General features: G+C 36.9%; 1 protein-coding gene across 1 annotated transcript; it reads right to left on the reverse strand.

Annotated features, from left to right (window-relative positions):
• Nucleotides 1-3,554: 3,554 nt before the first annotated feature.
• On the reverse strand, nucleotides 3,555-11,158 carry CAV2 (caveolin 2). Its single transcript, XM_029955806.1, has 3 exons — nucleotides 10,928-11,158; nucleotides 10,430-10,617; nucleotides 3,555-5,773 (listed from the first exon to the last, which is right to left on the reverse strand). The coding sequence occupies exons 1-3, from the start codon at nucleotides 11,075-11,077 to the stop codon at nucleotides 5,623-5,625; spliced, it is 489 nt and encodes a 162-aa protein (XP_029811666.1). The 5' UTR covers nucleotides 11,078-11,158; the 3' UTR covers nucleotides 3,555-5,622.
• Between the last annotated feature and the right edge of the window lie 6 nt (nucleotides 11,159-11,164).

The following is an 11,164-nucleotide window of genomic DNA, read 5'->3' on the forward strand; positions in this document are numbered from 1 at the left end:
CGGTCCTGCTTACTGCCCTTCCCTCCCCTTTTGTTACTGGCAGGTGCTCGATGACACGCTACTAGGAGGCAGGGAAAGAAACGAATGCTCCAAAGATGACCTTTTGCTCCAGTGTCTTCCTGATGCATTTATGTCTGGGAGAAATATTTGCCCTTGCTTACGTGTTGTTTCCCACTCTGAGTCATGTCTCTTCCTTTCTCTCATTATTTTCCACCCCTACCTTTTCCTATAATGGCAAAAACCACTTCTCCAGTTGTGCAGCCAAGCTGAGTGACCTAACACATCCAAGTGCAGGCAGATAGGTGTCTCTGTCCTATTTTTGGATAATTGTTCAAGTGGTGTCCTCTGATTTCTCTGACTACTGCATGGTCTTCTTTTCTACAGACACATGACAACAGTCAACAGGACAGAGAGGCAAGGTGGAAGAGAGACAGATGATCAGACTTTGTAGGTAGGGCACTTTAACTTTTGCTTTTCTGGATTGCCTTTAGGGCACATGGTGGTAGCAAAGCCCTCACGACCCCTTGTAGCCCTTTTCATTCAATAAAACACAAATAATATTTCTTTATGGAGAAAGGGAAAGTCTTTAGATGATTTCAACTCCCTCTATCCCTGCTCATTTTCCATTGTCCCCCGTCACTAGAGGTTTGGGGCAGATGTGTCCAAAAGCAAAACTGTGATGGGTGACGATTGTGTCATTGGAACCTCCTATTTTCCCTTTTCCTGTCCCAATTTTGTCTGTGGTTTTGTGTCTTTTAATCAGTGTATGGCACTCTCAGGTGGAACTCAGATTAAGACCCTCATGGTCAGATCCCTTATGTAGTTTTCAATATCCCCTTCTTATTCACATTAAAGTAATGGATGACTGTTTTTGGATGTAAATGTTACCCTACACAAGGGCACTTTTTACTTAAGCAAGCATCAAAATGTAATGTTCTATTGGGGGCAGTTAAGATATAGTCCAAAGAAAAAGGCTGCAGAGTGGGCACAAAAATCTTTTAAAATACGACAAAGGGTGACTTCTTTTGCTCATTTTGCTGTTTGGGGGTGAAAAGGGAGAAGGGATTGTGATGATTAAATTGTGGAAGCCCAAATTATTCTTATTTCTACAAATTATTGCCTGAACATCTAGTACATCTTTATCCTCTGCTTTTTTCTCCTATAATTTTTTCCTTTTTTCCTTTGTCCTCCCCACATATATACCTTGAAGGAAAGAAATATACCAAATCCTGGTTTATGATAAGTTGCATTGGTGGTGGTAATTTTTCACTGCAGCAGTACCTACATTTTTTTTTTAGTTTCTTAATATATAGCCTTGTAAAAATTCTTTAAGCTCGTGCTATCTTAAACAAACATTCATAAATGACAAAGTTGCAAGCTAAAAAAACCCTAAGCTATTATGTAAATGATTTCTGATTTCTCTGCTATGCTATTTAATTTGTCCTGAGATTGAAATGAGACAACATATGGGACTGGGTTTTCTGAAACGTAAAACTCTATAAAACAATCTTTTAGTATTATACATTTCAAAATGGGAAATAGGATAGTAAAAGAAATAGCAATATTTTAGAATACCAGAAAATATGTTTCTAAATGAGTTTTTAAATGCTAGTATTTTCTACCCTTGAGAAATGAAAATACATTTCAGATAAGAGAATTAAGAGTAAAGACAAACATTACCACAAAGGATGAAATATACCTAATATACTTTACATACATTTTTGTTTTCCCACCTTGATGATTCATGAGTGAGAAAATGGTGAAAAAGGAAATCAGTGCATTGCAAACCTTTCTTGCAAATAAAGAAAATTATGAAGTTGAAATGTGATTTGCACCCCAGCCCTCAGTCAATCCAAGTTTTCTTCAACTATTTATTTATGTAGTCATTCATTCACAAAATATTGATTGAGCTCATTACGGGTTGGGCACCATTTCATAATCCCAGGAAAACAAAGAGGAAGTCATGTTTTTGGTTCTCAACAACCTATCTAGCAGTCTAAGGGGGGATTAACAGGGTTAATTTTACCATGTGGGAAGTGACTATAGGGGTTTGCATAAGATTTTATCTGAAGACAGAGAAGAGGCACTTGGTGTGGAGGAGTTTTTGAAGCGGGGATAGGACAGGCCATGAGGAGAGGAGTGATGTGGGCATGAGGACAGAGGAGAGAGTGGGCACATTAGAGCAGCCTGGCACTTCAGTAGGGCTACAGGAGGCAGTGGCTGAAGACAGCAATGGGTTGATAGTGAAGGCCTTCTATAGATAGCTCAAGAGTTTGGATTTTAGTCTAAGGGGAATCACATACAATTGATAATTTTACACAGGGGAAGGTCATGAGAGTCTTGATAAGATCACTATTTTTTGAAGGAGAAGATAAATTGGAGAAGATAATATTGAAGGCTGGGGGTGAGGCCCATTCGAGGCTGTGGCAACTAGCCAGATAAAAGATGAAGATGGCAATGATCATGGTGCTATAGTAGTGATTTTGGTAGAAACATCTTCAAATAAAATACACTTTAATTAATTAAAAAATAGAGTAACATTATTTTCAGAGAAAATATAATAATCATACTCAGCGTTGTTAAAAATCTGGGAATCCCTGTCATAGAGCTACATACTCATCTTAACAATCAACTAAGGAGTGAAACGTGAATGTGTTTGTGATTGTATTTATAGCAATCAGCCCTCTGATACAAAATTTGTAATTTTTAAGAAATTCCTGGTCTAAACAGCTATATTGGTTTGCATATGTATAGACAAGGATTCATCCTACTGATATCACAGAAAGCAATGAGATGGGAAGCTCCTGAAAGATCCTTTCATTCAGTTCTTTCATTAAAGATAAGAAAACTGAGACCTTGAGGTGAAACCCTTTACAGGAGGTAACACACCTCAGTAATGGCCTTGCAGAGAGTGGAATCTAGATGCCTAACCTGGAGGCAGAACCCTTTCCACCAAACTGTAACAGCTTGACAAGGGCATCTAAATAAATCAATGGGATGTGGATGACTATTGAAAAGAGGAAAAGTTCTTTAAAACTATAAAAAGCATTTTAAAAAGCCAAACACCTGCTTTACTATTAGAAGCTAGTCGTTTTCCCAGATTAACTGATGGGAAAATCCATGCCAATATCAGCAACTACTCTTCACATACTCACTTTCCAAAAATAATTTTGGAGTCTAGCCTGGCTTCATGGCACCAGTATCCAAGTACATGTGATTTATGTTGTTTTACTTTCTTATTAAAAAAATTGAAAACAGAACTATCAGTTTATTTAGGATTAGCAAGAGACTTTCATTTCATGAGGAAGATTAAGTATGATGGGTTTGTGAACAATTCATTGTGTATACTATTCATCAAATGATAGAAAAATGTATAGGGAACCAGTTTAAGTCCTGGGAAAACAATTAAATTACCAATCCCATAATTTTTCACAAATACAGTCGTGAATAACCAGTAACATAATTTTTTTTCTATTATGGGTTTTTAACAAGGTTTAAAAAGGTTATTTATTGACCAATTTTATATTTAATGTAATAAAAGCAATGAACACGTATGAGTTTTTAGAAAGTTTATTATGGAGACTCATTATCTACTTGCCCCACCCCCAAATAAAAGAACTAACATGTTTGCACGTGAAACCTGGATCCACTTGGTACAAAATTTCAGTCTTTGAGATAAAATAATTAACGGCAAATCTCAATAAAAATTCATTTTGACAGTAATCAATGCTATTCAGAAATAAGGAAATCATATATCTCACTTGTTAAAAGTTAACAGGTTTTGTTATATGACTATGTGTATATTTTGGCTTTAAAACTGGTCGATAGCTATTTGAAAAGATATGATTTATTTAAATACATATTTTATTAATCAGATACTTTTAGCCAATCAACAGATCCAAATATTTTTTAAAAAACACTTCAAATACATAGTTGCATCATTTATAGTATAACTGTAAACTCATGAAACTGATTTACCTTTTTAACTAACATAATAAAATCTATGTAGTCAAATGAGTGGTAATGTTTTCAGGTAATGATCATGAGAATCTTCTAATTTTGAAGTTTTTGTAGCTATCTTCAAAAAAATATCAGTTTTATAATTTAATCATCTGTCTACTTTGGCCCCAATAGTATTCCAGTTCAATCTCCTTTATATTCACTAGTCCTGGTAATTTGGAAAAGTAAAATTAATCTTCATTGAATGAAGATTTGTCATTTGTGAAGATGTTCAAAGGAATGTTAATTCAGATTCTGAGAATAATTCTGAAATTTGGGCATTTATATACTTTTATGATGTGTAAATTATAGTAACCACTTATATATCATAGACATCTTTTGTACATGCCTATTATTTTGAATAATGAGATTTTTAAAAGAACAGTGACTCATAACATTGAAATAGAACTCCACAGTTCAAAAATAATAATTTTATACTGTAAAAGAAAATCTGTATCAGATAACATCTTCAAAGTCTGTATCTGTTACTATCTAACTTATGTATATATGTAGTTCAATAGCATGGGTCCAACAAATTGACAACATTCTTATAAGTCTTTCTCCATGAATTCCTGTAGTTAAAATAGTACTTAAGTGTCAAAAACAGCCTTTATGTTGTGTTATTAAATAGCACCAGTATTACTTGAAGGTCAAGTGAGACATTAATAGGAATGAAGAATACAGCTTTAATTTCTAACTATAAGAAGAGAGAAAGCATCTCCTAGATGAAATACCAATTAGATCTGGATTATTTTTAGGGTCACAGCCAGAAAAACATAAATCATAAAACATTTTAGGATTTTTGCTTAGAACATTTAAAAATAAAAGCCTTGTATAAAAGAAAAGCCTCTTTTATATTCTATTCCCAAAGAAGTTGTATATGCTTACATAATCAAGACAGTGCAATCTCACCAATGAAGTTCCCCAGGAAAGATACATTTATTCATTCTATATATTAGTTCAATAAGATAACAAATATAATAAAAGTACTTGAAAGCAATCTGATTAGAGCAACATTTACATTAAGTGCAAAATATACAGTAAAATGAAACATCTTATTAAATATACCTGCAGGTTAACAATATCTTATTTAAAGGAACAGATGTTCATGAATCTATTTTCACAGTAATTTGTCTTACTATATTGGATAGCTCCTATTACCACTGCATGCTTTTGTTACTGCAATTTCTAGGATCTTTGTATATTTTTTCTCTAAGTATTACCATGACTTTTTCTGCAAAAATAATTTCAATGTAAAAAATAAGAAATTGCATATTTTTACGAGCAGTTGTGCACAAAACTATTATGGTGTCTAAGAAATGTCCCTTGATCTTTATAAATTCATCATTATGAAATGTATATTTTTATACTAAAACAAAAACTGTATGCCTTTAACATTAAGTGTTGCCAACCTACTGCAATCTAATTCTGGCTATAAAGTTTGATATGAAATTCTTGGCCATTAGTTAGAAAAAGATTATTTGAAAAGATCTGCCAATAAACATTTCTAAATGTAGTTGCTCATCTTAAAAATTTTCTTGATTAGAACAATTGGGAAGTGAACAGTAGTGCTTTTACATTGTAACAACACAGAAGAATTACAGTATCCGAATCTCCAAGTGTTCAGTCGTGGCTCAGCTGCAAGCTGACAGAAGAGAAGCTGCGTCCTACACTTGTGCACAATGGGGCAATGACAACATCTGTTACACTCTTCCATATTGTCTGCACGGAAGGCAGGACCATTAGGCAGGTCTTTACAAAAGGCATTATAATCCTGGAATGGAGGAAGAAATTTGTGTAAAGATTATTGATATTACCAAATAAGGCCACTGACTCTTGCTCATGCATGAAAAAATATAATAATGGCCTAATTTACTCAAATTTGGTTGAATATTTGAAACAAGGAAATGAACAGTGACCCACATAGTGATAGGATGCACAGACATAAGTTGCTTAAAAAAATAAACAGGCATATAGATAATAAACACTAGTATTCTTTCTGTTGGTGGCTGTCTGAATCAGTAAAACAAAAAAATAAATAAAACAGTAAATGCATCTGCCTGATTGCTGCCTCTAAACATTAACCTGCTTAAGTATTCCTCTTTCTCTAAGATTCTACTTCCTGGTTGCCTTTCCTGTTTCCTCATTCCACTTCCCTACCCCTTCAACCAGACTGGGTTGGAGACTCCATTTTTGTGCTTCCCAAACACTAAAATAAAATTTCTTAATAGTCAAATTTACTAAAGGGTATCAAAAGCAGATGAACATGTTTCTGTCTTTTCTACTAGACTGGAAGCTCTTTAAGTGAGGACATCCTTGGCCTTTATTAAAGGTTTTAGCTGAAGTGAATTTAGCATTCTGTCATGCTTAATTATTGCTAATTTTTCATAGTAATTACATACACTGAAAAGAGCTGTGTGGTAGAGTTAAAAGAACCTTGCAAATATTTTGACAGAACCACGTCCAAACTCTTAGACAAAACAAAACAAAACAAAACAACCTAGACTATCCTGAAATTATTTTTTTCCACATGTCTTTTCTTAAGATAACTGTAAACGTGCATATTCCTCAGGCTGATTAATTTTCTATGTAATCCTCTGAATAATGCTCTCTGTTGTAGTAGTGCTATTTGATCACAAAAGTATCTTTGAATACTCGGGAATTGCTGGGAGCCTCAGTGGAATTTTTATTATTATCTGGATGGGCACAAGGAAGTAAGGTTGATTTTCTTGATTTGCTATTAAAATGTGACTTAAATAAAGATCTGTTGTGCTTAGCCAAAAGTGAAAGGAAGATCAGGCAAATGTCTGGTTGAGATATTTTTAGAATACTGAATTATTCATATTGACTGTCTTATATTTATTTCGTGTTTTGTTCCAAGTGCTAAAGACTTAAATTTTTAAAGAAAATTAATTACTGAGTGTTTCAAAGCTAAACAGTTGAATGGAAACCTGAATGATGATAACTTTTGACTTCTTATTCCATTATGTTTCTCTCTTGCTGTGTGGCCTGGGCATTTCACTACAAATTAAAGTAAGAACAGGAGCTCTTATGATTGGCTATCATGATTAACATTTATTATAGACCCTCAAAATGTTTATATGATGTTGTATTATAATGTATATATGAGGCCATCATATATAAATAGAACAATCTGAAATCAGTATAGTGAAAACAATTAAAACAATCTCAAATTGATGTACTACAAGACTAGAGTTTAAATCAGAAAGTTTCCTAACCAAATCTATTTCCCTGAGAATACCATATACTTTCCACTCTTCCTTAGGCTAAGATATTTTCTCGCCCCATAACTTCTTAGATCTCTATGTCCTAAAAGGGAATTAAGCACAGGACAAAAGTGGATTTTCTAGTGCAGCAAAGTGCTGTTGCTCACATTTGAGACTTAAGTTGATAGGATGTGGTAAACTCATTTTAATTTAATTTTATTTAAATCTATTGTATTTAAATTTATTTTAATTTCATTTTAATTTTCTTTAAATTGTTCTCTCACTGTGGGTCAGAGAACCCAATGATCCAAACAATTCTTAAAGAAATTTTATAATTCATAAGATTATACATTCCTCCATTGAATAACCAAGCCGTTAGGACAGAGACTTTTATTTAGCTTTTGATTAACTATAGTATCATGCAGATTGCATTGTCATTAGCAATTTGCTGTATTAAAAAACTTCTTCTAGAAGTGAAAGTTCTACCACTATAAGTTGGACAATCTATTTGAATTGCATCCCAACAAAAACAAGGTATAAGGGAGTTCCAGCTTATGACCAAAAATCTGCTGTTGCCAAAAGGTGGCTCTCTCAGTCTGAATGTGGTATGGTATCAAAACAATCCACTGGTTCCTAATGACCTGTACTTTTGACCTAGGATCCAGTATCACCAGATTGAGTTCTAGGTGTTTTTGTTGTTGTTATTTGTTTAAAGAATCTAAAATCAGATCCACTGTGAGGATGTGATGTGGCTTAAGTACCTATTGCTGCATACTTTCATAACTTTGTTCACCAATCTCTTTATAATAAATGACCCCTATTCCCTGCCAAAAGATAAAAGAAAGAAGGAGAAGTGGAAGACAGAAGAAAGGCTTACTCAAATAGATTTGTTCTGTAAGGCCTCTGCCTTTCCTTGGTCCGGTCTTAGCATGTCATGGGAATGTAATTCATTAATGATAAATCTATTGTATCGAGTTAGTTTTATAAACTAACTTTTAACCGTTTTTGTTTGAAGTTACTCCTCTACTTGCAATCACAGCTGCCTGATGATGAATGGATGATGGTTAAATATTAATGTCCCACATGAATGTAATTTGAAAAGTGAGCTGAGGTTAAATAATACATTGTATGTGGCTGAAAAGGAAATGGTTAGATGATTCATCACTGGAAGCACCACATACAAAAAAACACCTTCCATTTTCAGGAGAGCCAGGTGAAGAGAAGCATCATTTGGTAATTGCAGCTTTACTTACAACTTTCTACCATTTAGTAAATGAAAACCATTTTGTTTTCAATTCCTTAGTAAGTGCTTTAGGAAAGACAAGCTCTGTTGATTATAAATATGACACTCTATACTTACAAATAGCTTCATAGCCAACATTCATAATATGCTATGTGGTCACTCAGTTTTTGTCACATTTTTGAAAGAGGTTAGATGACTGGTTTCAGTTAATAGGAATCCAAAGTTTTATGTGCTGGGTGAGACCTCTTTAAAAATCCACATGCTAATGTCAGAATATGAGCCAATTCTATATATTGCCTTTGTGAATCTGCTATGTACAAAGGCAAAGATTTTCATTCCTCTTCCAGTCTTGCAGCACTTTCAGTATATTTTAGTTGTTTTCAAATTAAATTGGTGTTTTTTGTCCTTTACTTATTTGGTGAATTTTTACTTATCCTTTAAAAGACATTTTAGGGGCACCTGGTGGCTCAGTCAGTTGAGTATTTGACTTGATTTTGGCTCAGGTCATGATCTCATGGTTTATGGGTCCAAGCCTACTTTGGGCTCTCTGCTCACAGCGAGGAGCCTGCTTGGGATTCTCTCTCTCCTCTCTCTGCCCCTCCCTTGCTCACACATACTCTCTCTGTCTTTCTCTCTCTCTCAAAACTTAAAAAAAAAAAACCCACTTCTTAGATCTTTCTCTCTACAGAGACTTCCCAGTCCCTCCCCCTTCCTCAACAGATTTACTAGAGTTTTCCTCGCCATCTACTTCTATACTAGCCAGTTGCCATGATATTCTGTGAATAAACTGAAGGTGGATTCTACATCTGTCTTACTCATCCTGGGCTCAGTGCCCAGCACAAACCAAGCATTCAGTACATTTATTTGGTTAAGCTAACTAGCTAGCTAAGGGACTAAAGGAAATTGATTGGTAAAAGGGAATTGAGAATATTTTCTTAACTTTTAACAATAAACACAACATGTGTTAGGGTGTGGCAATACCATATAAAGTGATTAAGAAAGACACGGAGGCATTTTAGGATTATACATTTCACCAGGACTGCTCTAAAGCACAAGCTTGACAACGGTCGCAATACTCCTGAGGTAATCAGAATGTCCTTTTTCTCAGGATAAAGTGAATATCTTTTAATACAATAACAACACAATTTCTTGCTAAAAACAACATTTTCTTTCAAAAGTTTTTTTAATGCTTAAAATATTCTCCAAAGTTTTATGATGCATTTTGAGTGTGAATAAAGTTACTCAAAACATCCTATCAATGTCCAGTAGGTTTCTATACTTACTTTCCCTTGAAGTTGATGCCACTCCCTATGTCTCATAGGTAAAAAAGTAATTTGGAGGCCTCCTCCTTTCATTATCCTATGCAGCTTGAGTTTTCATTCATTTGTGCTGGGTGCACCTCACAATTGCACACACGTGGCATCTCCTCTGGTCTCATCCTTGCCATTTGCTAGTGGCAGGATTGGAGCAACCCCTTCATAGCACTGCTTAACCAGGTCTGATATCCCTGTTCAATTATACTGTCACTGGCATTCTGCTCAGAGATCACTTTTGTTTTACCCCAAGCACAGGTGGTGACTGAATAAAAGGTGATGAAAGAAATAAGAGCCTAGCCCAGAACTACTGGCACAAGTCCTAACTCAGCCCTATAAGAGAACAGTCTGTGGCAGGAAGCATGGCCTCCAGGTCTCCACCTCCAGTCATCTGGGCTTTATTAACATCGGAAGGAAAATCACACCCGAGGACAGAGGAACATTACTTTTGTTTAATCTCCTAATGCAACCTGGGATTCTAAAGAGAGCATACTGCCCTATCAGGTCTCCTGGTTCTTGCTACTGCGTGGGTGAACTGATGCACCTTCTTTGGAGCTGCCCTGGGAGAAGGGGAGTGTAAGGGGCAGGTGGCAAAGAACATTCCTACGTTTCAGAAAGTTGGTCCACCCCTGTGTGCCCCTTCTCACCAGATGTGCAGACAGCTGAGGGTGGCAAAGAGAATTCCTGCAGCGAAGGCCAGGGGAATAGCCAGGAACAATGTCAGGAACTTGTACAGCACATATTTGCTGATTTCAAAGAGGGCATGGCTGCAGATCCACACTTTGTCAAAGGAGTGCGTAGACACCGGCTCTGCAATCACATCCTCGAAGCCCACCTGCAGAGGCAAGACACAAGGATCCCGAACTGTCACCCAACACGCGGCCCCTGGGAACCAGGGGTGCTCCGGTGGGAGAAGAGAGCCGGGATGCCCTATCTTCTCTTAGGGTGAAGTTGGGCGCACAGGAAATTGGCTAAGAATTCCTGGTTACACAGGCAGCCCCCAGGCCTATGGATTCTGGGTGCCGGACCCCGCGGGGCTGACCCAGTGGCGAGGGTAGAGGGTGGGGTCCGGACTGGGGCAAAGGCGGCACCAGCGCCCCCGGGTCGTGGCGCGGCCCAGGTTACAGCCCGCCCCTGTTTTTCACCTTGAGGTTCGAGTTGAGCCGGTGGGGATCCCGGTCGGAGCCCGAATCCGCGAACTTATCCAGGTCGGCGTAGTGGACGCCGCTGTGGCGGCTGTAGGAGTCGTCGTCCATGAAGAGCTGGACATCTGCTTTCTCGGTCTCCAGCCCCATCGCGGCGCTCGGTGCGCGGCGGCTGCAGCGGGGCCTGCGCGGCCTCCCCTTCCCGTCGCACCCGGCCCCGCCCTGCCCGGCCTCGCC

This window comes from Suricata suricatta, chromosome 2 (genome assembly GCF_006229205.1).
Source record: "Suricata suricatta isolate VVHF042 chromosome 2, meerkat_22Aug2017_6uvM2_HiC, whole genome shotgun sequence".
NCBI lineage: Eukaryota > Metazoa > Chordata > Mammalia > Carnivora > Herpestidae > Suricata > Suricata suricatta.

What these genes read in the sequence shown, in the direction of transcription:
- CAV2 (XM_029955806.1), bottom strand. Translation starts at nt 11,077, where the DNA reads ATGGGGCTGGAGACCGAGAAAGCAGATGTCCAGCTCTTCATGGACGAC. An exon ending in GGCTCAACTCGAACCTCAAG is followed by an intron (nt 10,618 to 10,927) that starts GTGAAAAACAGG and finishes TTGCCTCTGCAG; the next exon opens with GTGGGCTTCGAGGATGTGAT. An exon ending in CTCAGCTGTCTGCACATCTG is followed by an intron (nt 5,774 to 10,429) that starts GTGAGAAGGGGC and finishes CCTCCATTCCAG; the next exon opens with GATTATAATGCCTTTTGTAA.